At 42.1% G+C, this 27,954-nt stretch overlaps 1 protein-coding gene across 1 annotated transcript in view; it reads left to right on the forward strand.

Moving 5' to 3' along the window:
• cadps2 (Ca++-dependent secretion activator 2) overlaps window positions 1-27,545 on the forward strand; it is a 93,946-nt gene extending 66,401 nt beyond the window's left edge. The window contains 15 exon segments of the mRNA XM_084672306.1: window positions 397-460; window positions 812-935; window positions 1,184-1,284; window positions 5,955-6,111; window positions 9,247-9,388; window positions 9,755-9,874; window positions 12,741-12,896; window positions 13,222-13,369; window positions 14,621-14,635; window positions 16,494-16,568; window positions 16,999-17,082; window positions 17,233-17,265; window positions 21,768-21,875; window positions 25,541-25,645; window positions 26,417-27,545. Coding sequence (XP_084528432.1) covers window positions 397-460; window positions 812-935; window positions 1,184-1,284; window positions 5,955-6,111; window positions 9,247-9,388; window positions 9,755-9,874; window positions 12,741-12,896; window positions 13,222-13,369; window positions 14,621-14,635; window positions 16,494-16,568; window positions 16,999-17,082; window positions 17,233-17,265; window positions 21,768-21,875; window positions 25,541-25,645; window positions 26,417-26,587 — 1,603 coding nt within the window. The 3' untranslated portion in view covers window positions 26,588-27,545.
• The last annotated feature ends 409 nt before the right edge of the window (window positions 27,546-27,954 follow it).

Genomic DNA, 27,954 nt, shown 5'->3' on the forward strand with positions numbered 1-27,954 from the left:
GAGTGCAAAGTTTGTTTAGGATTAATAATGACTACCTCAAGTCTGCTTTAGGATGCAGAAGTTGTTTGTGAAGTCCTGGCGAGGGGGGTTAGGGGGGGGGGGGTGATATGCTCTTTATCTGGTAGTCAAGATTGCTCTATAGCTCAGCTGTCCACTGGGCTAACACATTAAGTCTTTATAGCTGTGAATGGAGTTATGTCCAATTCGGTTATGGCAGTTACAGTATTTTAGAAAAAGTAATTGGCTTTAATGTAGTTGTGACATTACTGTATGCGGTAAAGACCGAAAATTACTGGCTATAGTATTGTCACTGGTTAGCGTGTATGCATGGTTTCCATTCCCTTTCATGGAAATAATTGTTGCCGATGCCTTGTTCGCTTTCTTTTGTGTGTGCAGGTACTGTTTTCCGTTTGGGCGACCAGATGGAGCACTCAAAGCCACACTCTCCCTGCTAGAAAGGGTATGTGTTGTGGGAAAGAGTTCCCTCCACGCAAGACTCCAACCATTCAGCCTCTGTTAACTCAAGTCGTGTGCACCCCTCCATCTGACATGTGTTCAAAAGTACAGACATGACATTATGAAAACAGAAAGCAATTTTTAAAATATATTTTAATAATAAACAGTTGTCTGTTTGAAAGTACAGAGTCCTTGTTGGTTTCTTAAAAGATACAGGATATGTGGAAAATTGGGAGAAGAAAGTTTATTGTTTAAGTATCAAGTTTGTGAATTTGATGTTTTGGATGAAAGTGTCTTGTAAATAAATACAATGTCATGAAACACAGTACTTCACTCATAGTTCAATTCATTTCAGGTTTTGATGAAGGATATCACCACACCTGTCCCTCCAGAAGAGATTAGGAAAATGGTTCAAAAATGTCTGGAGAAGGCAGCGCTGATCAACTACTCTCAGCTCACCGAATACGCACAGATTGAGGGTTTGTACAAAAAGTACAAAATATTATCAACAACACTGTAGAACTGTAGAAGCCTCTGCTGTGTTTTAGTCGTTAACAGGTGTGTAAAAAAAAGCTGTGATCTGCCAAACATGAATTTTTCATGGTTCCTGTGTGACTCTGCAGCACTACTTTCTGTATAAAAGATTTTAGACATTGCTTTGAATTAGCGTCTGCTAAATGCATTTTTTTTTTTTTTTATGCAACGGTTTCCTTTCGTGATGTCACAGCTGACAATCAGACCACACCACAGAAGAGATTGGAGGACATGATTCGCCTGGGAGAGCTGTGTATAGAGGTCCTCCAGCAGAATGATGAGCACCACTCAGAGGTAGTGATCGTCAAATATAACTCTTTAAACTCCATTATGCTGAGATCTAATATTTTCCAGCGTACAATGTGTGGAACTGAAAGTTGAAGACTACCTCAATCCATCAGGCCATCTTTGAACAATTGTGAAGAATTTTACACCCACACACCTCCATTATAATCTGAATTTCTCTTAAATGTTTTTGCCCCCCACCCCTGCAAATCACTTGACGCCCCTTCTGAGGACTTGGGCCTCAAGTTGAGAAACAATGTTTACGTAAAGATTGGAGCTCATTAACCTCTAAATCTGTATAAGCAGTTGAAAAAAGCTCAGACCTCAAGATTGAGAGGATAAAATAATCTGTGCTTTTAAAAATGAAATGTTGTTTAATCTAAAACTACAAATACGACACTTACAGTAGTTTTCTCACCTCAGGTTTTACAAGTGATCCGATCAGTTTGAGCATCCAACACTATTGTTTGATGCTATCACAGGTCCTAACTTTAAACGACCGTTTCGCAGCAGGTCATGCAGAGTTCTCTCTTTATCTGTTTACTTATAAAAAGGGGATCCAAAACCAGTGGGATGTCAGACCTTCAAACATAATCCCACGAGACATTCCAGAAGGCATCACTTGATCATTTCATTAAGGCTTGTGATCACTTATTGCGACGCTGTCCATTTCTATCTATGTCTCCTGGCAGCTGTGTGCTATAGTTGCTAATAACACGTCAAGTGCCAAGGCTGTCATAACGTGGTGGTAACTCTGGTGAGCATGGCTGAAAACAACGCCCACAGTCCATACGCTCTCATGCTGGAGTGTAAACTGATCAATCATAGGTGTTGTGATGGCCGCCAATCCCAATTTGAAATACTTAAGTGGCAGCCTGGCTTCAGACATCTGTTTCTCAGCGACCAGGAGCTTTTTATACCCGGCTATCAAATGTGGCTGTCAAGATGGCAAATGAGATGAGCTCCTACTTTTGTAGATGAAACTTGGCCTTGAGGTGTTCAGTTGAAGGATAGACTTGGTCCCACGCACTGTCAAAAGCAGAGCTTTGACAAATTGCCTCACATTTCGTGATTACTGGCCGTGTTTCTATTCTGTGCATAAATGTGATTACTCATTTAAAGAATATGTGTTTAAAGATGCTCTTACTTTGCATTTCCCCCTCTTTCTTTCACTTTCTCTTTTTCTTGCCAAACATGGAAAGGGAAGAGAGGTATGTCTCATGAAAGATATATATATATTTTTTTTTTCATAACTCCAGCTGTGTTTCTCATGCTTTTGTTTTATCATCTTTTTAAATGCACTTTGCTAACTTGTTTCAAGCTGTCATTGTGTTATTGTGTTTGTAATGTGTGAGTTGTGGGTTTGTGTTCTGTGTTTGTACATTTTGTACATGTTCTGGCCCATACGTATTAAAGACACGTGGTAGAACAAACTTCTGGGATCAAGTCCTAGACTAAGTTGACAAATCAAGTTGAATGTATTATGAACTCCCAACATCTACCACCGAGAGACTCATTCCTCTAGCAATTTTTATTCTCGGAACATTATCTATAAACTGGCCATGCTCATGCAGGACCACCAATCATCAGGAGAACCAAAACATAAAAAAATAGGTAGAAAGGTTTAGGTTTTGTTGTTGTCTCATCTTAAAGGGGTTATTGATTGCAGAACCATATGTACCTTGTCACAGTTGAAAAACGACAGTTCAGTGGGTAAAATGGACATACAGTGAACCTCAAAGTCCATTGACACCTGTTCCTATGCAAATCTCACAATTAAAAAATGTAGCTGTAAAACGGTAGATTTTGAAAAAGCCACCAAACTGACTGTCGGTTCGGTGGCTCCACCTTTTTTGGCTCTGGTCTGTACCTTGGTCACGCCCCAAAATTAGCTGCGCGCTGCTCTGTGTACTTCACAGAATTACAAAGAAGAACTTTTTTCTAGCATATTGAAATTGGATGAACTATTGTGGTAAATGCAGTGTTCCAGGCTGTGCAGGGAATGCTGACACTTAAGAGTCTTCCTAAGGAACCAAACACTTGACGGGCTGTGATTTTTGTCTATGAGAAGATCCCTGTGCAGTTTGACCCTCAATTTCACATTTGCTTAAACCATTTCACCGAGGACAATTTTGAAAACTAGGGACAATGAAAAGCAGGATTTGCTATGACGCTATTGATGAAAAGAGGTGTTGTTCCGACCTTATGTTCATCACAACCGCAAGCTGTAGTATGATGTTGTCGCTAACAGTTATTAGCAATGCTAACGTATCCTGCCTGTATCTAGCATTGGTAGAAGGTGTGATGATTTAGTTTATTGGCAATGGGGCTAACGTTATTTCATGTTCCTGACTGTTTAATTCAAATAAATAAGTCATGTTGTCATGTAAATCCACAATTCAAGACGCATGTTTGTCCAGATCTATTTTTTAGCAAGATAGCTAGAGCTAACTGAAGCAGAGTTGAATCACGATAGTTTCTAAGCTAGTGCTAACGTTATCCACCTAAATCGATCCTGTTTGCTTCAACAACAGAAGTGGAAACAACTAACGTAATAATTTTGAATGTTATCTAGTCAATCTGTTGAAAACAGTGTTGTGTGGACACAACAGATTTATTTGTAAGTTTTTATCTCTCCATCTTATTGTTGTTATTTGTAAGTTTTAAGTCTCCATCTTATTGTTTCAGTGCTGTTGGCCGTGTAAAGTCTTTGCTCCGCAGCTTCACTCGTTGTAAACCAACAAATCAGCACGCAGCTCATCTATATATTCATGAGCATACCATAAAAGGAGAGAAAACCTTTTTTCCCGGGACAATTCACCGGAAGCATTAACAGGCATAGAACAGCACCCGGGCCATTTTCAGCCCAACCAATGTTACATATCCTATTCGGAGACCTATAAGGAACAGTGTGAAACCCCAAAAACCCAGTCACTCACCCCTTTAATGGTTTTGATTGGTCATAAACTCATATGGAGGAGTTCAACCGTAATAAATAACTAACTGCTCCAGTTAGCAATATTTCTTTTTAATCAATGTAACAACACCTCGACAAGAAGCACAGCAACCTTCATGTTTTTTGTACAATGATGCCTTGTGCATCATCTGTTGTTACATTGCATTTCCTTGTTCAGTGTAGCAGAAGTAACAAGAGATCAAGGTAAAGTCCAATGTCAACTTTTGTCATTGCACGAAAACAAGCAAAAGTGGCCGTTCAGCCTTGCCACCGCACAGCTTCTCCTCCTCCATATTGTCCCTTTCCATTTACATGCATTCTGCTTCTCTTTCTCACCGTGTTGCAACTGCTCGTATTTGAAACATTCTTTTGTGAAGTAAATTCCAACAATGTGCGGATGCCTGACGGTCTGAACCAAGGTATGTGTGTGTGCCTCTGTGCCTTTGTGTGTGAGACGGAGAGATAGAGGTGGGTTGTGAGGCATGTGGTACGGAGGCCCTTTTAATGGTGTTTATGGGAATCGCGTTTTGAAAAGAAGTGGTTGAAAAGGCTGATGAGAGAGGCCCTCAAGGACAGGCAGAACTGTGGTACATAAATATTACTTTTAAAGTTCTGCGTTACAGCATGAATGCATTTAATATTCTTTTCTACACACATTTAACTATAACACACACGACACACAACTGTATTCTCGGCCATACTTTATTTGTCATATTCCTTGTTGTCCCCGTTCTTCATGGGGCGTTCACCTTTGAGTCTGAAGATTCTGGCAGAACAAAGGAAAGGTGAACAAAGTTCTTCTTTAATGGTTCTGGTCCAAACCATCAGCATATTTAGCAATCGGCAAAACATTCACTGAAAGGGTTTTCATCGAATGCGCTATTTGCCTATTTGCTCATTTTATGAAGTTTGAAATCAAGTCGGTTGATGATACTATATCAAAGCTGAAACATGACAGGCAGACGTCCAAACAGTCATACTGTCAGTGTCAAGAAGATATCGACATTTTCACAATACTGATTCATATACACCTGAAACTACATAGGCCTATGTGTAAACATAATAGCCTACACATGGTTTGTATTGGGCAATTGCTTGAACTTCTTTTGAATTTATTAAAATCGAAATGATGGTCTCAAATTAATCTTCATCACACAACAAACTATAATAGCTTATTATGGCGTTGACAGCTTTGTATAACATCACCTTGGAAACGTAATTGCTAAAGAATGTGCATAGTGAATAAGCATACAAATAGGTCTTGGTCGACACATTTGTGAGGTAGCTTTGATGCTCCCCACATCCCCCGCTGTTAGCATCTTACCCTTTTGTGCTCTCAAGGTCTTCCTTTTCATCTTCGTCATCGCACATTTGGTGTGATGTCTGTTGATTGCATTTTTTTATTATTGCTTTGACTTACACAGGCGATGCTCTTTGCCTTTTCACGATCCTCTTCATTCGATCTCACCACTCTCGCCCTCCTCTCTGTCATTTATCACATCCTCCTCTGGCTTTTCGCATGCTGCATTATGTTATGAGATTATGAAAACATGAAATGATGGATATGGCTAAGATTCTTTTTTTGTGCGTGTGTGCCTTTTTCTTTTGTGCCATTCATGGTTTATAAAAATATTTTTCTTTACTATTTTCTTTCTTTTATAGTCCTCATTTTTCCTCTCCTTAATGCCATTCTTTTTGTAACCTTTTATCAATCTGTTGTCAGGCGTTCTCGTGGTGGCCGGAGATGATGGCGGAGCATGCGGAGACCTTCTTGTCTCTCTACACCGTGGACATGGACGGCGCCCTGCAGGTGCAGCCCGTTGACTCATGGGATAGCTTCCCCCTGTTTCAGCTACTTAACAACTTCCTGCGAACTGACCGTAAGTGTTTCAATTCACAATGTTCATACCAAAGGTTATTCAGTGTTCAGTTAAACTATGTGTGCACAGTTTTTGAAGAAGTAAAAATGATGGTAACACAATAGAGTACACCTGATAGCAGCGATAAAAGCACTTAACTCTGAATTCCTTTCCTAATCCTGGCCGTCTACCGAATCAGTGTAACTTCCATGTGTCTCACACGCGATCTAGTTTCAGTCCAAGCAAACCTCTAGGCTTGTATGTACTGTAGAGCAGAGGGGTCTCCAGCCCTGTTCCTGGAGACCTACCTGCCTGTAGGCTTTCCCTCCAACAATAATCTAGCACACCTGATACTAATAATGAGCTGGTTGATCAGGAAGCTCATGTTGAATCAGGCCAAATAAGTGTATTTGGAGCTGATACCAACAGGCAGATAGCTCTCCAGGAACAGGGTTGGAGACCCCTGCTCTAGAGTTCTACAAGGTTTGGACTCAGTTGGCCACTTCAATACTGAGATTCAGACTTTCTGGAACTAGAGGAAGATACCACTGCATGGATATAATATGAAACTCAAAATGTTAAAATTAACATTTGATCTATGGTGTCAACAATCATAAAAACATGCTTTCACGCCATGCATTTCTGGTGTCTTTAATCTGATAAAACTACTACATAATTGCCCCCTAGTCATATGTCAATGTATGGGTTGTCAGCTTCCTCTAAAACTCAGTTAAGGAAAGTAAGCGTGATGTGACTAACCCTTGCTGTTATACCCAGATCTACCTCCCACTGCCTGCTTTGTTAAATCCCCCATTTGTCCATCCTTGACCCTTCGGTTTGTCCGTCCCTATTTAAAGCACAGGGCACACCACTTCACAGCCCCAATCTATCTGCAGAAAAACACCTCTCACATTTCCCAGCAAATGTTCACGCCATTTAGAGCACTAAATAACACCAACGATGTCATAGAAACGAGAGGAGGTTAATGATGGCTCGTTTAGGCGACAGCCACACCTTAACTAACATGTGCCAGGAGAGGGAAGCCGAGGGGTGGGTGACCGCGGCATGTTTACCTGTCAGAGGGATCATTGCAAGGCACCTTCATCCAGCTAACTCGTCCACCTGTCATCCTGGCTAATGTGAGAAGCCATCTCATCCAGATGGGAGGACATAAGCATGGTTTAAGATGCCTGACTCGATGAGTTTTCTCTCATTTTGTTCAAACTGGAATTAATTTCGCACAGCTGTCTTACTTTTTTCCATTTTTTTTCTTTTTTTTCTTTTTAAATGTTTTCCTAAAATATTGTTTTGAGATGGGAAATGTGAAGTCAGTAAGCCCGCATACAAGGAAAACAGGAAATGTGGCTATAATCTGGAACTGTAATGACCAAAAGATATTCAGTGTAAACCACAACTGAATATCTTGCTTAATTTAGCATGCAACAGGCTCTAATGGTCACATTTGCAACGTTTGTCTTTTTAATGTCCATCAAACTAAACTCATTTTTTTTTATCTCTCTACCCCAAATTGTATTTATTCTAACCTCTTAATTGTGGGGCTTTGTCCTCTAACAGCTGTGAGGGGGCTAAATCAGAAGTTTCCATCACACTGTGCAAATGAGTCATCCATCGACCATACAAACAGATCTCAAGACACACAGTCAAAAAGGTATAATTGTCAAACACGAAAAAATTTAAGTTATTATGTGTGTGATTACCATTGGCAAATATATTTTTCTGTCCTCACTCTTTTTTCATAATTATGTAATTATTCCAACTGTCAAATTAGTCTAAGGAGGAAATCTAATGAGAATATTATGAAAATGTCAGACACAGAAATTATTTATTTTTTTATAATTGAAACCCCAATTATGTAATTAAGTTGGAAAAAACATTTACATTATAGTTAAACTTAAATTGATGAGTAACTCATATTATACTCAGGAAACAACACTACTGAAGTAAACACAATTCAAGCATATCAATATAAAATAAAACGTAATTACAAAATATGGTATTGAAGTTTCTGTTTAAACTCTCAATCATTAAGCCTGGATTTCTTTTTTTGTAATTCCATGTTTGTTTTCTAACGTATTTTATTTAAATCACACCAGGTTTTATTAGCCTGGTGTAGTCAGGATTATTTAAATGCTCACTTCAACGCCTGCATACGTTGTGTGAACGGAGTTGGTTTTGAGGGAAGGTCTCTTGAGAGGATGAAAAGGCTAGTGTTAATCATGAAGGAGCGAAGGAGAATTGCAGCTAATGAAGCCCTGAGAGACCCACCAGGGCATTGTCTTTCTTTCTCTTTCTTCTGTCTCCCTCGCTCTCCTACTCCCTCAGTATGTCTACATCACTGCTGTACGGTATCTGCAAATGTCATTCCATCCATCATTTGCCCATCGGGTGTGTGTTTTCTCCCTGTTCTCTCCGCCTCCCTCTCTGTCCTCGTTCCTAGATGTCTTCAACCAAACTGAAATGCCCTCACATCAGCTTCCTTTTCAGGAATCAATAGGGTCCACACAGACAAGAGAATCACAACGGTAGCTCATTCTCAAAAGAGTCTTTTTTTAGTCTTCCATACCCCATCTGGTGAATCCCTCTGATACTCTGATCCCTCCACCTGCTCACCTGTTCAACACGACTCCCTCACACCTGTGGCCGTCCATCCCCTTTTTTTTCCTTCTTTAAACACAGCAGGTTGGGCATCGATCTCATTGATTTGTAGAATATGAATACGGTACATGCAGAAGGGAGAGCGCATATGTTACTGCTGCGGATGACAAGTGACTTGTGGAGACACTTGTCATTTTGATGACTTAAGTCTCTTCTGTTCTTGGCAGAAGGTTTGTGGCTAAATGATTGTAACATATGGTATGTGGTTGACGCACCTTATCAATCTAGGTTCTGTTTCAGCTAACTAAAGTTGATCGGAAAAACAACTGGAACCAAATATGACTCCCGTTTCATAAACATTTTGCAGTTTGTGACGTGTCCCTGTCAATGGTGTATTTCTCTGAGTGCCGCATGCTTGCCACCAACTAAAACGTATACAGTACGACTTACTGAACGACCATGACGAGGAAGCGTGCAAACCTCAAATGTTTAATCCTTGAACACCGATGTCTTGGTGCCTCCCTCCATTGCTGTTCCTAGCTTACCTGTGTGACGGGGCGTTCCACAAGCACCTGCAGGAACTGTTCACGCCCCTGGTGGTGCGCTACATCGACCTGATGGAGTCCTCCATCGCCCAGTCCATCCACCGAGGCTTCGAGCAGGAAACCTGGCAGTCTGTCAAGTAAGGCTGCCCTCTCTTTTGTCTCTTTCACGCTCTTATTTTTCTTCTTTCTTTCTCTCTCTTTCTCATTTCTTTCCCACTGTTTCTTTCTCTCTTTTTTCTCTCACCACAAGTGTGAAAAATAAAGACTGACATTGTATGATTGTTTACAAAATACCAACATCATGACCAGTCGTGGATATGCATAGTCTCCGGTATGCATACTGGAGGTTCTGTCTTGTAGATGCATTTAATTATTGTTCACTTTCACTGAAAGTCATGAAATGTGATAAATCCAAAAGTGAGAATAGGACAACAGAATCGTTTTTCTCCCCCCCTCCTCCCCCCCAACACATGGACATTTTGGTCTAAACTTCTCCCTGACAGGACAATTACCAACAACCTACCAAGCGTGCCTCTGCCCAAAGTCCCCAACCTTCCCCTCAACCTGCCGCCAATGCCCAGCTTCTCTGCGCCAGCCTGGATGGGTCCGCTGTGCGACAGCACGTGTGTATGGGTGGGCGCACGCTCGGGGTCTGACTGTGGCATGAAACGTCTCGTACTTGTGTGTGTGTGGTGTTTGCACGTGTGGTTCCTCATCGCCTAGCGCTGCCAGTGTGGTACATAATGCTCTATAGGGAGAGTTTTAGGTATAGGGGTGCAAAGACCTTAGACAGCTGACTAGTTTCTATTCAATGTTCCTCAAGCACAATATCATTTCAAGGAAGCGTTGAGGTTTTTCCTGAAGTGGATCTTAAACGTCAAATTTGGTTTCCTGCCACTGTTGTCAAATTCTAAATGGTCACTGTACTTCAGAGTTTCCAAATCATTGTGTGATATCATTATCACATTATATTAGTGTTTTACATGTACAAAATACATGTATCGATGTATACATGTCTAGTCACTGTGAATGCTTTTGACCATCTTTTGAACATTTTAAGTATTCAAAACCTGTCCTGTAAAAAGATTCTTCTTTTTCTTTGATATCTCCTCAGTTAGACTGCTCAGGGAAGACAGACATGGATGTATAGGTGTGTGTGTTGGAGAAGTGAGGGGAGGCTATTAATACGTGCTTGTGGTCATGTTTTAACTGTACATTTCTCCTGCTGCTTCCTATTCATGACTGTTTGTCTTAAGCAGGAGCTATATGCTGGTAATAACATCTACTTGCATGCATCGCTAAGTCACATGCTTTTACTCAACATGCTATGCTATGTGTTTTCACACCTGACAGAACTCCTGAATCAAAGCCAATTTAGGAAAGATCCTGGCGGTACAATGCACAGACAATGCACCTAAGTTGTTTCAGAGCCAAGTGTGGTTTATTGGACTTTAAATAAGCAACATGACAAATTACAGTTTGCTTTACCAGCTTTTCATGCTACAGTACAGCATGTGTGTTGTTTATTTGGCATGGTTGTGAATGTTGTAATCAAACTGTGGAGTATCTGCTGTTGTATAATGTACACATCAATATACATTTATCAAGTGATAGAGACTCTACACACAATATGAGATACATTCCAGTTATGCCACGTGATAGAATGCATGACATGTTTAATTTATTTATCTATTGATGAGAATGGATTTAGAACTAAATGTTAGAATTGTACAGTATCTTTCTTTATTTGATTTCAGCGTGCAAGGAATTAATTTACCCAATTTTTTGTGAGTAGGCAAAAGTGTTTTACTATTGCTTGTAAACAGACTCAGTAGTGTGTTTGTCTTTATTAATCTACTGAAGTTGCTTTCAACAATCAGTTACTCTCTTCAACTCAAACAAATTGAGCAACACATTCACCCGCCTGCTAACATAACAATTGATTGTCAAGTCAAGTTCCTTTATTTTTGTTTGTAGATATGTGTGAGTGTTGTCAAGATGTAAATGTTGATAGGGAAAACTAAACCGTCACACGATCGTTGCACATTTTCAAAGCACAACCAATTTATTAGTCATCCCCCAACTAATACTTTTGGGAAATAAGACTTGAAAATGTCACCATGTGTGCCTCTGAGGTGAGGTCACGGGCGAAACTGTAGCAGTCGTGGAGACTGTTCTCAGGGGCCTGTTGGGTGGGGAGGCAAGGGGGAGAGAGGGGGGCGTTGGTGTGGGTAGCTGATTCTGTTCTGAGAAAGCCTCTCACCGCTCAACACCCACACCCCTCCGCTCCTTCCCCCCTCCCTTAGGATGCATATTCCTTAGGTTGTCTCGCTCGCTCACTTGCTTGTGAAGAAAAAAAGAGAAAGAAATTGGCACATTGTTAACGAGCACAGACGGGCGTGTGGGATCGTCCCATTCCCCCGGGGGAGGCAGGCTCATAGAGGAGCGCTCCTAATTAGACATGAGGGGGGAGGGGGGGAGGGAAGAGGGGGGGGGGGGTTCTCTGCCAGGCGCTTAATTGCACCACAGACTCTGCCCAAATGATTTACTCACATGCTCCACTTGTGAAGGTAACAGTCTTTTAAAGGCAAAGGGAGGGAGCGAGTGTGCTTTTTTTACCTCCACCTCCCGCCTCCTCTCTTCTCACTCTGGTTGCTGTACACTTGATGCTAGTGATAGCGCTGGTTGCCATGTGTTGCTATGTAACCTGGGTGAGACGTCGGGGAGACGGCGACCATGAAGTTCCATCTGTCTGGACTGGATGCTCTGAGTCTGCTGCGACTGCTGGGAAAGGAACTGGACTGTATTCTCTCTGCCCAGACTGATGGGGTGTACTGTCTGGAACTGTAGAACGTGACACTGTCTGGCACTGAGCAGCGTGTCGCTGCAGCTGGCCCACTCGTGTCTCGGTAATGCCACACTGAGACCCCACTATACCACGAGTGTTACGGGTTTGTTTTACATCCGTGTAAAGTGTGCAACAGCAGTCTCTTTCAGGAAGCTGTGAATGAGTTTGAGCAGAGGAAAGGCTGTGTGTGTGTGTGTCAGGTGCCTGTCAGCCATGCATATGAAAATGTGAGAGTTTGTGTACACTAGTGTAGATATGTGATTGCAAAGTCACGAAGCTTGGGATACAAACGCATGAAGAACCTCAATATCAGAAGCGGTATACTGTACACAGGGTGACCATGACAGAAGTCAAGAAAATCTATAAAAAAATGTCATTCTGAAGAACCTTAGTGATGCATATCCACAGTGTGCTCAATCCTTTTCATTGAATGCCACACTAGATGTTGGTGTCAGAAGAAATGAAAGCCATGCATCCGAGACATGAACGTGTTTGGCTCAGTATCTGATCAAGATATCCCTGTTTTCTTCAAATAAAATGACTTGTCTTTTTTATTTTCTCTCTCAGCATTTCCTCACAAAAACACATGACGTGGACATTCATCGTGTGCTTTTATTCATGGAGTGTTTTCACCTCTTTAGCAATGGCTCGGCCACTTCAGAAGACTTGTTCTGGAAGCTGGACGCCCTTCAGATGTTTGTCGTGGACCTGCACTGGCCCGAGCTTGAGTTTGCCAAACACCTGGAGCAGAGACTGAAGCTCATGGCCAGCGACATGATGGAGGCATGCGTCAAAAGGTGAGTAAGGTCGCGACCCAGGGTGCATGCTGCTTCACTCCAGGGCTCTCCACTCAACAGGCTTTGAACCTTGTGTTAGTGTTCTTTTTTCACTACACGTTTGTTTCTTGATTCGATTTTTTGATTTTCTGACGACTGTGTGCCTTTACACACCGCTCCATTACAGATTACGTTGTTTGCTGCTCGTCTTTAGAGCGCACTCTTGACCTTGTGTAGGTCTTTGTTGTTTCATGTGTGAGCTGCAGTCTGGAGCGGCTCACAGCAAGTGAAGACATGAAGGTCAAAAATGTGAATGTTGCTAATTTTTATTTTGCATTATCCTTAGAACAAAAGCTGCGTTTGACTCCAGGATGCAGAAGGCCAGTAAATCGACTGACTTCCGGGTCTCCCTCTCTGTGTGCACCATGTTCAATGTGCTCATGGACGCCAAGAAGCAGTGCTCTAAGCTCTGTGTGCTGGACTCAAGTCAAGAGGTAGGACCCGTGGTCAACCACCTCTTCATGTTGTGTGAGGAGAACTAAAAATTCGGGCGAGGTTTGGGGGAAATCCTCCGGTCACCTCAGGGTTGGATACAAACTCAGTCACTTTTCATAAAACCTAAACAATAATTTTCCTCAGTAAATATCGGAATGTCTGGACTGCTGGCAACAAAACATTGTCTCCTCTCCATGCCCTTCTCCTTTATACGAATTCTATCTCCATTCTATTCTCCATGCAATTTACCACTTATTGTGCCACAAGCTACCTTACAATCTATATGAGTTGTTCCATATCTCTTATTAATTAAACAAAAAGCAGTGGTGGAAAAGGAGGCTGCAGTGGCATGAATAGGCGGCCGTAGAATGCCTTTCTCCAATGTACCAAAAGCAAGCCCTTCACCACCCAACATCTTTTTATACAGAATGTCATACAGAGTGCTAAGCTCACTGTCTTCTTGACCTTCAGCTCAACTCTCCATCCGTCTCCAAGGAGTGGTGACTCATAATTTCACACAAGGAACACACACACAGACCACACACACACACACAAATAGTACCTAAATAGTACCTACATACACACACACACACACACACATACCTAAATAAATGCAAACATACTTAAACACATGCTGGACATAAACTTAGGGAGGGGCCCCATTATGTATCATTGTTTCTTGTGACTGGGTTTTACCTCTTCGAAATATTCTTGCTTGAATGCAATATCGTCATCCAACAGATTATGTATTTTAAATCATATTTGAATATAAACAATATTAATTAAACTCTTTAGCAAATCAACAATAACAAATAGGATATTCTAGTAAGTCTACAAATTTGCAGAAATGAAGTAAGAAAATAATTTATCTAAATGGCCACATTGCCATTAATGAGGTCACATTAAGCATTAACATTTTGTCGTTTTTCTTGTATATATTTATTGTAAGCTTATGGAACACAATGATCATGCTAAGTTTTTCCCACTTGCAAGATTTGGATTCATTGCAAGTTGAAATCATATCCCCATTTTCCAGTGCATGAGAAATGTTAAGGAATGGTCTACTGTGTGCATCTTGTGTCAAATAGGTTGAAGTGCTGAGATAAATCTGTAAGTGATGTTGCATATGTTTCAAACGTACCCTTATTGCCTGAATGCAATTGAATGTAAGATGTTGATTTTGCCTGTTTTTTTCACCTCATTCTTTTTGCCTCATTTCCATGTTTACTCCTTCATTGTTTGAATCCAAGAGTGATAAACAATGGGTAAGTGCCTCTATCTCCTCTCCCACAACATTTGTATATCCTTGCTCTTTTATTCATAATGATGCGTTTGTCTTTGCCTGCTAGCACGTCATTATCAAAATCAGGTACATATATGTTCACAAAGTCAATTATATTAAATATGAGAAAAGTATTAAATATAGTTTATCATCATTTATAAATCACCAGCTTTCTAACCTTGAAAGTGATATTGTAATGGTTTCACCGAGAAATTGAATTCACACCTTGAATCTTCTCTATATTAATAGTAAATTAAAATGTACATTAAAAGCCTGAAAATAAAAAGTGCCCAGATATTTTATCGGAGACAAAATCAACATATTATATTCACAACTTTGTGGGGGTTGGAGTCATGACAGTGGATATAGACTAAACTAAATCATTGGGTTAGCAGTTTCCTCTTGTCCTGAAGACTGTTTCTTAACATGTCATAATATCCCCCATTCTCACACACTATAGAATAGATGGATGAACTATCTGAGATTCCTTCTGGTTTGGTTCAGTCCTGGGGGTTCAGAAGCTGTAGCAATGAGACGTAGGGAGTCGTTCAGTCGTGGCCTGTTCAGTGATTTAGCTGTTAGTTTTGCCCTGGAGTCTTCTATGTGTTTTAATGAAATTCTAAGGAGAATTATAAAAAAAGGTAATTTGTTGTTTTTTTGATGTCATCAGTGGCAGTATAAAAGATGAGGGTGGGGAGTGAGGGTGTGGGTTGAATTTCACAACATGAGCGAGGGCCTTTGGCTGGGTGGTGGGGGGGGGGGGGCGGTACTAAAGTGGCTTTTAATGGCTACCAACCAAATGAATATTTTTAAAGAGATGAATTGTTCTTTTGAGTTTTGGCAAAGACCACATAATTTAATCTCCTGTAAGTGTGGATAAAACTTCAAAAATGTTCCTCTGTCAAAAAAAAACAGCAAAAGGTCATTTTAATTGAAGTAATGAAAAAAAAGCCCTTAAGATTTAGTTTAAAATTTCAGTTAGTGGAACTGCCATTTTTGGGGAACAGGAGAGAGAGGAATGTGAAAAAAAATAAAAAATAAGACTGGCAACGGTGACCTCCCTAGACCCTTAATTTGTCACCGATCTGCAGGCTTTGTTGATTGAAATTTTTAATTTGGCTGTTCTTTAGACACGGCGTGAAAGGGCATTGTCACCCAGAGATGAACTCCCCTGCTGCTGTGCAAGCGTCAAAGACTGCCTTTCAGCACAGCGAATAGAAGCTCCCTCTACCTCTTCCTCACTCACTCAGTCTCTCCCTCTCTCTCTCACTCACACTCTCTCTATCTCTCCTTTCATACACCTCTCTCCTTTTCGGCTGTGCTGTGTTTTTTCAAGGAAAAAAGTGCCATGAATATTAGGGGTGAGACATGAAATGGCGGATTAATTGAATCTAGTGTGAGCCTTTGGTGCTCGCAGCTGGGCCGGTGCTTTGCAGAAAGCACAAGGCTGCTCTGATTGTGGGCAAGCACAAAAAGTATCCTTCAAATTCCATCGCCGTCCGACGCGATCGGGAATGCAATTCAGCCACATAATGGCCCTATTAGCTGCTTAACTCAGCCTTACATGGGAAGATTTTTTTTAAATCTCCTAAGCGTTTTTGGAAGGGGAGGATAACTCCATTGAGAGTTTGTCTGTGTGTGTGTTGGGAAGGGTTAGTGTCGGGGGGGGGGGGGGGGGGCTGGGACTTGATGTTCAGACTGGGTGTGTAGATTTGGCCTTGCCTTTGCCTCAAAGAGGAGTGTGTGTGTGTGAGTTTAATTTATGTTACAGTGAACTCCCTTTCCCCCCTTCCCATCAGTTTCTAAAATGCTTGTTCTCTTCTCCTCATCCCTGTCCTCAGCAACAGTACCACTCCAAAGTAGATGTTCTGATCGATGATGCTTTTAAAGAAATGATTTCCTCTCTCGTATCAAAGGTGAGTCGTACTCAATCTAGTCAAGGCCAGTGAAACATTCAGGTGGAATGTTTCTCACATGGGCGCCTCGAACAGCAAACTGAGATGCCAATTCAGCTGTTTCTCTGTTTGTGTGGTTGTTGTTTTATTAGATTTTTATTGTTAGATTGCAACGTTGCTATCATATAATATTATTTATTTCTGATCGACGAGCCTACCCAGTCACACCTGTCTTTATTTGTAGGTTTGCTTTTGTTTTGGTGCAGCAAGCATGGAGCACACACAGACAATGGCCCTTTTAATGTTTTTTGATTGTAACAATAAAATAAAATACAAATATAGAACATGACCAAAACATTGAAAAAGGCTACACAAAGGCTCCTAAGACATGAAGCCCATCCTCTTTTACAAATGGAATACTAACTATTCTGACTTTCTGTTCCTTTGGCAGTTTGCCGCGGTTTTGGATAGCGTTCTCGCCAAGCTCTCGAGATACGACGAAGGGACATTCTTTTCTTCAATCCTCTCTTTCACGGTAAGTAGCCTTACTTTTTTTGTTGCTGACAGGAGAAGGCTGAGACAGTCCATTCACAGATGATAAAAGCAATGTGGCATTTTGTTGAAACCAGATCTGCATAGTTGAACTGTTGCTTGCTTCTTCTGGGTTTTTTCCCCGCACTCGAAGGTGAAAGCAGCTGCCAAGTATGTGGATGTCCCTGTGAGTATGAGTGTGTTTTTTCCAGTTCTGAAAAAAGCATAAATATATAAATACAAATAAATTCTGAGTTTGTTTATATTCAAGTAACCTATTCATTTGCAGTAGAGTTGCTCTCAATCTAGGTCGCATTTGTGTGGCTCGTTATCAGATGTCAATGTTAAATGTGGGTAAAAATGGAAGAAATATCACATTTGGATCCAAAGCTTCCCCGTTATCAAGTGCAGTGTCTCAAGAACGCAGAGGCCAATTACTTGAACTTTTTTTCAGATTCCCAGAGGTGTGGGTAGGCAGTAGGCTGCTGTTCATCAGCTCACAGAGAGCCTCATGAGAGAAATGCACATGACAGTGGCCAGAGACTCTACTTTGACTATAAAAAGATAATAAAATCATCGGAAAGAAGTTAAGTTAATTGCTCAAGATGATCGGCAACATAGTGCTTTTCCATCTCAGTATATAGACCTTATATAGTGGAGCGGTCAGACTCTCTGGCATGACTGAAGTAGTCGTGTATTGTTGACGAGGAGGAGCAGTAGCCCAGGGTAACAATCACATACAAGCACTTTTTTTTATCCTTCTGCCTACTGGCCCTAACCTAGGCATGGAGGCCAGATACAGATATACAGGATTACTTGTTATTTAGGGGAATGGGATATGTACTTCATTTTAAGATAAGAGTGTTGGACATAGCAGCTCCACCCTGAAACTACACAACCCCTCACACCTCTAACCTTGTTTGTCCTCGTCTCACCTTCCCATCCTTCCAGTCCCTCCTTCACCAGACTGTGGCCTGAATATCAGAGTACTGCTCCTCCTCCCCTCCCCCACCCACTCCTCCACCCCCCCTTTCCCGCCCTCCCCTCTTCTTCACCTGAAATTATAATGTAACCTCCACCTTGTGCTTTTGTGCGACGGGAACCGAAATCGTCTAAGCCCCTCTTACAGGTGGGATAAAGACGTGGGGGGAGTGAGCTGGTCGGTGAAGCTGTGGCCTTTAGCAGGAAGCGCTTCAAAGACCTTGTCACGAAAGTTGAGGATCTCTCCCTCCCTTCTTTGTGAGGGCTGCCGTTCAAGAGCCTGGGTGTTGGCAGGGTGCCCTTGTGGTTCTCACACACTCGAAGCAACACGACACACACACGCATCCCAGACACACACGCACACTTGCTAGAAACACGCACACAGAAACCAGAAACACACACCAGACAAATACACACACGCGCCAGGATCAGACACACTCGAAACATACTCACATAGATCAGAAAAACACCTCTGATAGCACACACACATTCACACGCCCGAGACACACACAGCCAGACATATGCACACGAACGGAGACGGACTGGCAGACTGCAGACTGACTAAAAACACTGGAGGCATAGCAAAGTCACGTATGCCTACTGTGAATATCCACGCACAAAAACATGTTCAACCTGTACACATGAACATGTGCATACTGTAAACAATTTACACACGCAGTGTACAGGAAAAGTGTGCTAGATGCACCAACAACACACATGCTCGCGCACACACACACAAACACCTACCAAACTGCACCTGGGGGAAACGGATCCGGGGCAGGAAATGAGGGCCAGCAGTGCTGTGTAATTATCAAGCATTTGTCCCTTGGTTTTCCTTTTTCGAGCTTCCCCTCCTCCCAGCACTTATCCCCTTCAGGTTAAGCAGTCATTAACACTGGGCATCCCCCCCTACTGTACGCCTCGCATTCAGCCAGCCCCTTGGCCCTCGCGCTCTTAGGTCTCTTCCCACACCCTGTGTCTGTGCCGTGCCCCTACACTCCCACTTGTAAATACAGTTTTAATCTGTCACGCTCACGGCACTGTGTGCTGTGGACAGACGGTCCGACGTTAGCCCACACAGGGTTCAGGGGGTGGGGGGTCGGGAAATGGAATGGGAGGGAAATGAACCATTGCAACCGTTTGAAAAGAAAGGAGCGTGACCAGACTGTGTTTACCGTGCGAAGTAGCAATCCTGCACGCTGCGCCGGAGCCCTGCCCACGACATCCCAAGTATGTCGCTGCGCTTGTCTGTCACGCTGCCTTTGTCACCTCGTCCCTGGAGGGGGCATGAGGAGGAGGGTGGTAACAAGGGAGGGATGAGGGAGGAGGTAGAGAGAGAGGTGAGTGAAAGCCCCGTCTCTCGGGCTAAAGGGAGGAATGGACGCCTCGGGACACAATGGGGAGAGTGATATCCCGACATTCACTCACTGTCACGCTCACACACACACAAAGCCCCTTCCCCGTCAGATCCACAACTGCCAATCAGCACTGACGCAGGAAGTGTTAGATTTCCCGTCGGCTTCCATTGGAATGGGGCATCCTGACAGTGCTGTCAATGATCAGACCCTATCCCTTCTGACACCACATCTTAACCCCCTTAACCCCCCACGTCACCCCTACCTCCTCAGATACAAGCACACATCTACACTAGGCCCCGTACGGACTACAACCTACACCTAACTCTCCCGAGATACAAACATGCATACAACATGCCCCCCACCACCACCATCACCAGTTTCTACTGTAGATCCAAATACAATTCCATTTGCTTTGATTGCAACCTTTTTCACTCATTTGAATCTAAACCCGATCTAAAGTCACTGAAGCTAAATTTGAACTCACATTTTTCACACCTTATCAGAAGGGAATCAGAGTGTGCACAGGAATTGCATTGAGATGAGGTTGTGTTTAAGCTTCTGTTGAAGTGTACATACCACCAATATTTATCTGGGACTAAGAAATTATTTTAAAGATTATATAAAGCTTTATATGGACTTTTAGGATGTCAGCTATTCTAATAGCTGTTAACTAAATTTAGTATAAAATATGATCAGTACATTACTGAGGTAATTCTTTAGAACAGTACATCAAAAAACTGTTTCCTTTTATTTCCATTCATTCAGAATGAAATTAAAGTATTCCTTGATTTAAGCAAATTACTTAAACTTTTCAACCTTATTGTTGAAATCTTTGTGTATTTGCAGTTAATCTTGACAATGAAAAAAAAGTCCCTTCAAGGTCAATTTTTTTAACCTTCACAAAAGTTTCCAGTTGGTAAAATCCAACATCAGCATGCATCCTTCAAGTGAATTTTTGACCTTTTGACAGACATTGTTCTGTACACACATAGAAGCTGTTAGATTAAGATGCCTCTCACCTCCCCAGTTCACCTCCCACCAGGACCAGTTCACCCTCTCCACACCTGAGGCAGCTTCACAATGGCACCAACCAGGAAGAAGGAGCGACCTGTTTACATGCTCTCACCTTACCATGACCACACCAGGCCCATCAGCCCAGTGGAGGGGGGGGGGGTCTTTTGGGGGGCGGGGGGTCTGTGGGGGAGGTCAGCTTCCCACCTGCCGCTTTGGTTGTCACACTGACAATTTAGCAATCGCAGTCATCTCCACCGTGCCTGGATAAACAGGGCTGAGGGTCCCTCGGCACAGGTTTCCCCCCCATCCATGCGTGCGTCTCTCCTCCACAGGGAATGTGTGTGGCGGGCTCCGCAGCGCTGTACCGACAACAAGCCCTGGAGGCGATCTGGGCCACAGAGACGCGGGTGTGAAAGATGTCAAAGCAATTACAATAAGCATTACAGTAGTAATCTCCTCCTAACATGGGGGGGTGTGAATGGGAGAGGAGCTAACCCTCTTCTCTGCCCCTGGCCTCTTTCCCCCCCCAGAAAAGTGATTGCTTTGACATGCTCTAAACGTTCTACTGGTAGCAGCTCTACAGCTTGTTATTCCGACGGGGAGAAAAAGGGACAAGATTTATTTTCTTTTTTTTTTCTATCTAGCTGAAGATTCAAGAGAATGAGCTTGTTAGCATACTGGCTTTGGAATTTGCCGTTTGAATGGACCTCTTATTCAAGTACCTTTGAATTCCTTGGAGCCTGGTGTTTTGAATAGATGGTAGGAGTTGAAGGTTTGAATTAGGAGAACCAAAGGAACAGTATAGATTAGTGGCCTTGCACTCGGACAAGAAATAGTCCTTATCCAGACTGCCATTTCACTGGCACTGACTTTGTATACGTTGCCTAATCTAAGGCCAGTTTACTACATAAATGCACACAAACCTTTTTTAATACATGATTCTGATTGGTTAGTTACAAAATGTCTACAGTCTGTTTTATCTGAATGGCATTTCGCTGCTATGAATGATATACTTTAATAATAGCTGTTGCTATGGACGCAGTCCTGTATTTAATGGACAATAATTTTGGCGGACGCAAACAATATTTTGTATCAGATTATTGTTTTGGGTTTTTTTTGCAGCCATGTACTAAGCAGGATTATGTAAAGCAAGCCAATCATTATTGTTGCATCTAATCTGAGTCGGCACAATAATGACCTTGTGACATTTCCAAATGCAATTATAAAGTTGGAAATGACTATTCTTACTGTCTGAACAGCAACAACCAAGGTTTCTGCTATCGTTCTACAGAGTTGTCTTACAGCATCTCAATGTTCTTCCATCCTGCCCCTGCAGAAGCCAGGGATGGACCTGGCCGATACCTACATCACCTTTGTGCGTCAGAACCAGGACATCCTTCGAGACCGTGTAAACGAGGAGATGTACACAGAGAAAGTGTTTGACGTGAGTTCCCTTTGACCCACACCTCTGTGTGCACAAGTATGCTGAAGGGGCGTACACAGGTGCATGCATAGGCGTTGTGTGTTTTGTGGGTAGACTTCAATGGCGTTCTCGGCTACAATGTTGTCCATTGTTTGTTTCTTTCGATCAAACCTGAAAGTTTGGGCAGAAATGTTGACGCACTACTAGTAGTTCTCCTCACACCTCTCTCTTTTATCTCACTATCTGCTCCAACTCTCCCACTGGTTTATTTTCATTTTACCCCCATGTGTGTTTTCTGTCTTGTTTTCCTCCCGCATGCTCTTCTCTCTGGGTATTCGAGTGCTTTTACCTCTGATCTAATATATCTCTCTCTCTCCTTCCTCCCTCTCTCTCTTTCCTCCCTCCGCCCAGCCTCTCTTTCTGTCAAAGATGACCCCCTTCCTCGTTCCATCTCATCTTCCCTTCAATACATTACAAGCTCGCTCCGTCTCAATTCTCTCTATCTGTCTTTCTGTTTCTCCTCTCTGTCCCTTCTTATTTAATCCCACCACACTGCACCCCGCAAACTGTGATGGGGAACTTGGGTGAATGAACCAGGGAGTGACAAACTCTCTCGCACTGCCAAAGAACCCCTTCTCGAACCCATTGTGATTAGTTTCACCCCCTAGAGTGTCAGTGGACCAGTTTACCAGTTTACCACGCAGACTTGTGACGTGACTCTCCATGAGGTCCGCGCTCCTCCGCTCCCTCCCCCAGCGCCCGACCCCTCCATCCTGAGCCCCCCTCCCCCCCGTACGCAAGCTTGCAAAGGCATTACGGGAGAGATGCAAAGTCCCAGCGAGAGACATTTTAAACAAAATAACACCGCCGCCTGAGTCAGTCCATACACACACACACGAACACGATGCACATAAATTGACTCCCATCATCCCACCCAGCCCATTGTTTGTTCCTCGCGGTATCAGGTTGCTAAACAGGAGGTGAAAGAGTAGATTGGAGTGATGCTGTGTTGTCAGCCATCAGTCCAGGTTGGTGCAGGGGGGGGGGCGGGAGCGGGTGGGGGGGGGGATGAGTTGTGGTAAGGCTTCGTCCTAATGGTCCTCACACACAAACAGTCATGCGCCAAGAGGGAGAGATAGCCATGAGGTCTCTTCATGTCACCACACACACATTAACACACACAGTCGTGTGTATTATTGACTGAGATTCTCAGTGCATGTGCATTAACTCCTCTGCACTAACTAGGAGAGGTGGGGGGTGTATGTTTGATTATTATTATAGCATCTATATATATTGATCTGTTGACACAGCTTACCACGTGATAGTGTTGTGTTGTGTGTGTGTGTGTTTGTATGTGCATGCTTGTCAATTGAAGTCAATACAAATGTACAGTATGCATCTTTCTCTCTCTGTGGTTATAAACATAAACTTAAAACATAAACATAAATGTGTTCTAGTTAGCAGATACATGCTTTCATGCACATGTGTAGATGGATGTGCATGTGTGCGCTACGGGGACAACAACCTGGTAGACAAGACACACTAATCGAGAGGGTTAGCCTGAACTCCTCCGGTCCCACCTTCCTCACATTAGAGGCCAAATTGCCCTAATTAAGACCAGTGATGGACCCTTTACGTGGGTGGGGGCCTTATAGACCAGGATAACCGAGCTAACCAAGTCAGCCCTATGACACTTAAGGGTGTCATTACCACCACGTCGTCAAAAAAACAGCCATAAATATGCGGCTCCACTCGGTCGCCACGTAAACAATATTCCTGGATGACTAATGACAACAAACACTTCAACCTCCCGCCCCCACCCGGCGACTCCCCGTCTTCACTTGTCTATTTAACGCCCCCCACTTTCCCGGCGTACACACACACACACACACAGACCCACACCTACACACACTTTCCCTTTTCCTTCCATCTGTTTTCCCTCCTCGTTCTCTAATTGGCTCAATTAGAGAGCTTCTCCATTTTCAATTTCCACGCTCGCTTCGTTAAGTTTGCCGTTGAGCTTATTATCACAAAAATATGCTCCTGTAGTCCGGTATTAATGTTTATTTTTGTGGAACCAGAAGCCAGATATATACTAAGTGAAATGAGTTGGAATCTCTTGAACAGGGAGCTGAAATTATCCTCCCAGACAGGTTGTCTGATGCAGTACCACTCACTTAGGACTGGTCATGGTTTGTCACTTGAGTAGAGTGACAGGTGTACTCACTTGAGAGGAGATTGATGGAAACAGGAACATTGCAGTTCTTCAATATCCGTCCTTCAGTGTTGGCTGAACAGTAAAGGATGTTGTGTGAAGCACAGTACTTAATGTAATTATACAAATTCACAAGTTAAACTTGAATCAGACATGCAAACACTATTTTTTTTCAGTCAATACTTAGTGTGCTCTGAGTCCATCCATGGGTTAATTTCAACTTGTACATTTTCCAATTTTATGAAGAGATATCAAATGGTATTTGGTTTTGATTTTATATTTAGTGGATTTTTTCCAAACATTCAGTAACACTTCCATGTCCCTTTCAACAATTCAACAACAAATCATACAAACACATCAAACTGAAGTTTGTACACCACACCTGCCATATTCCCATATCACCATACCATTTGATGCTGCAAAATGCTCCTCTGTTAAAATAACATCAGTTCATTAAAGGTTAAGACTATATATTCCACTCCACATGTCAGTCATAAAAGCCTTGTTAATTGTCAATAATCATGGTTTATTCATTACAAATTAGCCATCTCTGCCGTCAATCATTTATAATATAGTTTTTTAAGATAATATATAATAATAATATATATTGAAGACAAACAACAAATCCTTCTTACTTGCTGGTGCTATGACTGATTCTAGAAAGCTTTTATAAAGTGGAAAAGATATTTCACACACAATGAATTGAAAGTAAAAAAGCTTTCCAGCTTTCAGTTGATTGTAATTAGCTTATTTTAGTTTCTAATGGCTTTACATGAATCCTGCAAGGTTAAAACCACATATTTTAACCTTGTGTTGTGTTTTGAGAGGGTGTTGTAGAACCTAGCAATTGGAAAAGTTCCTTCTTTTCTACACAAAGGTAACTGTCCCTGAAAATTAAAGAAAGTCATAAAAGTATTTATGAAAGAAACTAATAAAAGACACTTTTTATTGAAGCATTTTCCCACCGAAGTGTCCGATTCTGATAGTCAAGTCTTGGAACAAAACCTTTGAGTGTTATGTCAATTATATTTATATACTTACCATATACTTGAATTACTTCATTCAAAGTTTCAGGGCATTGAAAATGTTTTTGAATCTGACACATCGCTGATTGAAACATGTTCATTTGTGTGTGTGGGGGGGTCATGGCAGGGCAGTTTTCGTTGAATGTGGCCATTGTCATTCAATTTTTTTATAAGCATTGTAGGTGTTAAAATGTGGTCACTATCACCCCAACAAATGTGTACGCATAGATTGTATAAGTCTGTTAACATTAAACCCTTCCTGTTTTTGTGAGGTAGCTGTGTGCTCAAACAGGCAATCTTGGTACTGTGTTGTATACAAATGCAAACCAGTCCTTTAATTCAAGTATAGACACAAATGTGTTATTTTAACTGTAACTCGAGTTTCAGTGTGATGGATACCTGCTGTTTGACTGGTCATTCTGTCTGTTGTCAATGTGTGTTCACAGCAATGGTACACAAGCTCCATGAAGGCTGTCTGTGTGTGGCTTACAGACAGACTAGACCTGCAGCTCCACATGTACCAGTTGAAAACACTCATCAAGATCGTCAAGGTAACACAGGCTTTGACAGGTGGTTCGAGAAGTGTGAATGTGCAGCCAGGGTGGACCACATGGTCTGGAAATTGAGCTTAGAAGTTAAGTGGTCTCGTCTGAAAATTTATTGTAGACAAGGACTCTGGTCAACAAGCTTTACTACCTATTTGTAGTGACTGATATGAAAATTGTGTTTTTTAGGTCAGCTGCTCTTAATGTATGATACTTGGCGTGTCAAATACTCTTGATTTAAAAACAAATATGGAACGCTTCTTTCTAGAGATTATTATTACAAATCATGAATTAATTCCAGTGAACAGAGAATACTATCATTTGAAATGGCAGCCATGTCTTTCACAAACTGGCAGTGGCTCTAATGCAGGTCAGAAGCCTCTAGTGAAGATAGGTGTTTCATAAAAAACAATAGCAGACTGTAAATAATAAGTAGATTCCATATATATAAATGTAGCGTACGTCACAAAAAATTTTGGTCAGAAAAAAATGGTTGTGGACTGTTTTCAGTTTTTAATAAAAACGGCAACAACAAAAAATGCCCAAACCTCAGAAATTCCAAGATCTGCTCAGTCACACAGAGCTGACGAACTGCAGCTTGCACCGCAGTTTTAGCTGCCCAATCGCAGCGCAGCTTGATGGCCTTGAGCCCCCGTCCCTCGCCTTTGTGTGGACCATGAAAGGGGACGGCTCTTCTCCCGTCACCCCTCCGTTCACGCACGGTCCTATTCCCCGTGTGTTAATCCACTGCTTTTGTCTCCTGCTTTGTCCCGACAGAAGACATACCGGGACTTCCGTCTCCAAGGGGTTCTGGACGGCACGCTCAACAACAAGAGCTACGAGAACGTGTACAGCCGCCTGACGGTGGAGGAGGCCACGGTGGTGGTGAAGGCTGGAGACGGCCTCCAGGGCATCACCATGAGGGACAGCGACGAGGAAGAGGGCTGAGGGCTCTTCATCATACCGCACCCACTCTCACACCTCGAGATAGAAAGGATGGCAGGCCTGGGCTCTTTTTGTGTTCTTTGAGTTGGAAGGGATGGGAAATGCTTGTGTGTGTTGGAAGGGATGGAGAACGTGTGTGTGTGTGTGTCCACACAGATACACACACTTGTGTTCACACGCACTAACATTTGTGTTTACAGCTGCATTTGTGTAGATGTTTGTGTGCGTAACAGGCGGATAGAAAATGTGGGCAGGAGGAAGTAGAGAAAATGCACACACACACTAACGATGAGGAACATTCAAATTATTGTCATGCTTTCCTCTGAGTCATCAGCCACCCCTGTGGGTACACCTTCCTAGCCTTGCTGACATAATATCACTTTGTACAGTGTAGCTCAGTGGTCGCCTATAATCGCCTTCTGCTGTATCCATGGGTCATCAATATTGTTTATTAGATTGTATTTTATTTCAATGGTGATGTAGACCAAGAAAATAAATATGACATCTTCATATGGGTACATTCATAAATTTGGGAGTCATAAGAGAGAAATCAATTTATTACAGGTGAAAATGTAATAGGATTGTCCTTCATAATCTCTGAAAGATTGTTTCAATTCACAAATCCTGGCTTGATGTACCGAGAACAAACAATGATGTCCTTGTGAGGATGCATATAGGCTCAAAGTTCTATATTGTAATTTAATTGTAGTGTATGTATGCTTGAGTTTGTTAGTGTTCACAAGAATTCCCAGTAATTCAAAGTTGTGTTCAATAGGCTACTAAGCCCTTGTGCATCATATTTATAATCTGAGTTGGCGTTTTAAATATGGTATACTTAAATTAATTTGTGTCAGTGAAGTTTAAAGGCAAAAACGAATTGGTTAAAATATAACATATGAGATATATTTATATTGTCTTTCCGTGCACCTGTTTTTGTTCAGGTGTGTCTTAATTGTGAAAATTAAAGTGTTTTTAAAGCATTTTGATTCAAGTTGTTTCTTGTTTAAAAACCCTATTCCATGGTGTCCCTTAAAACATGTATGTCATTATAGCCTCACGTTCGACTTTTTATAGTAGCCTTGTTGCATTTGGTTGGTCAATTGTTTTCTTTTCAATTATTTTTCAGTGTAGTAATCTTATAGCGTTTGATACATTAAATAGTCCGTGAAATTGTATATCATTTAAATGTTTTTTCACTGGAATGGAAATATATTATTGTAGGTCACACATTCCAATACTGAGGCAGCGTGGCCGTGGTCTGTGTGAGTCGTGAGGTAGGCCAAGCCTTAATGGCGCATTCACATGCTAAAATAATTAAGGATTTATTGAGACTCAAAGTAGAGGACTAAGCAGTGTCTTCTAAAAGAAAT

The sequence above is a fragment of the Hypomesus nipponensis genome, chromosome 14 (assembly GCF_054491055.1).
Source record: "Hypomesus nipponensis isolate SF chromosome 14, ASM5449105v1, whole genome shotgun sequence".
Taxonomy (NCBI): domain Eukaryota; kingdom Metazoa; phylum Chordata; class Actinopteri; order Osmeriformes; family Osmeridae; genus Hypomesus; species Hypomesus nipponensis.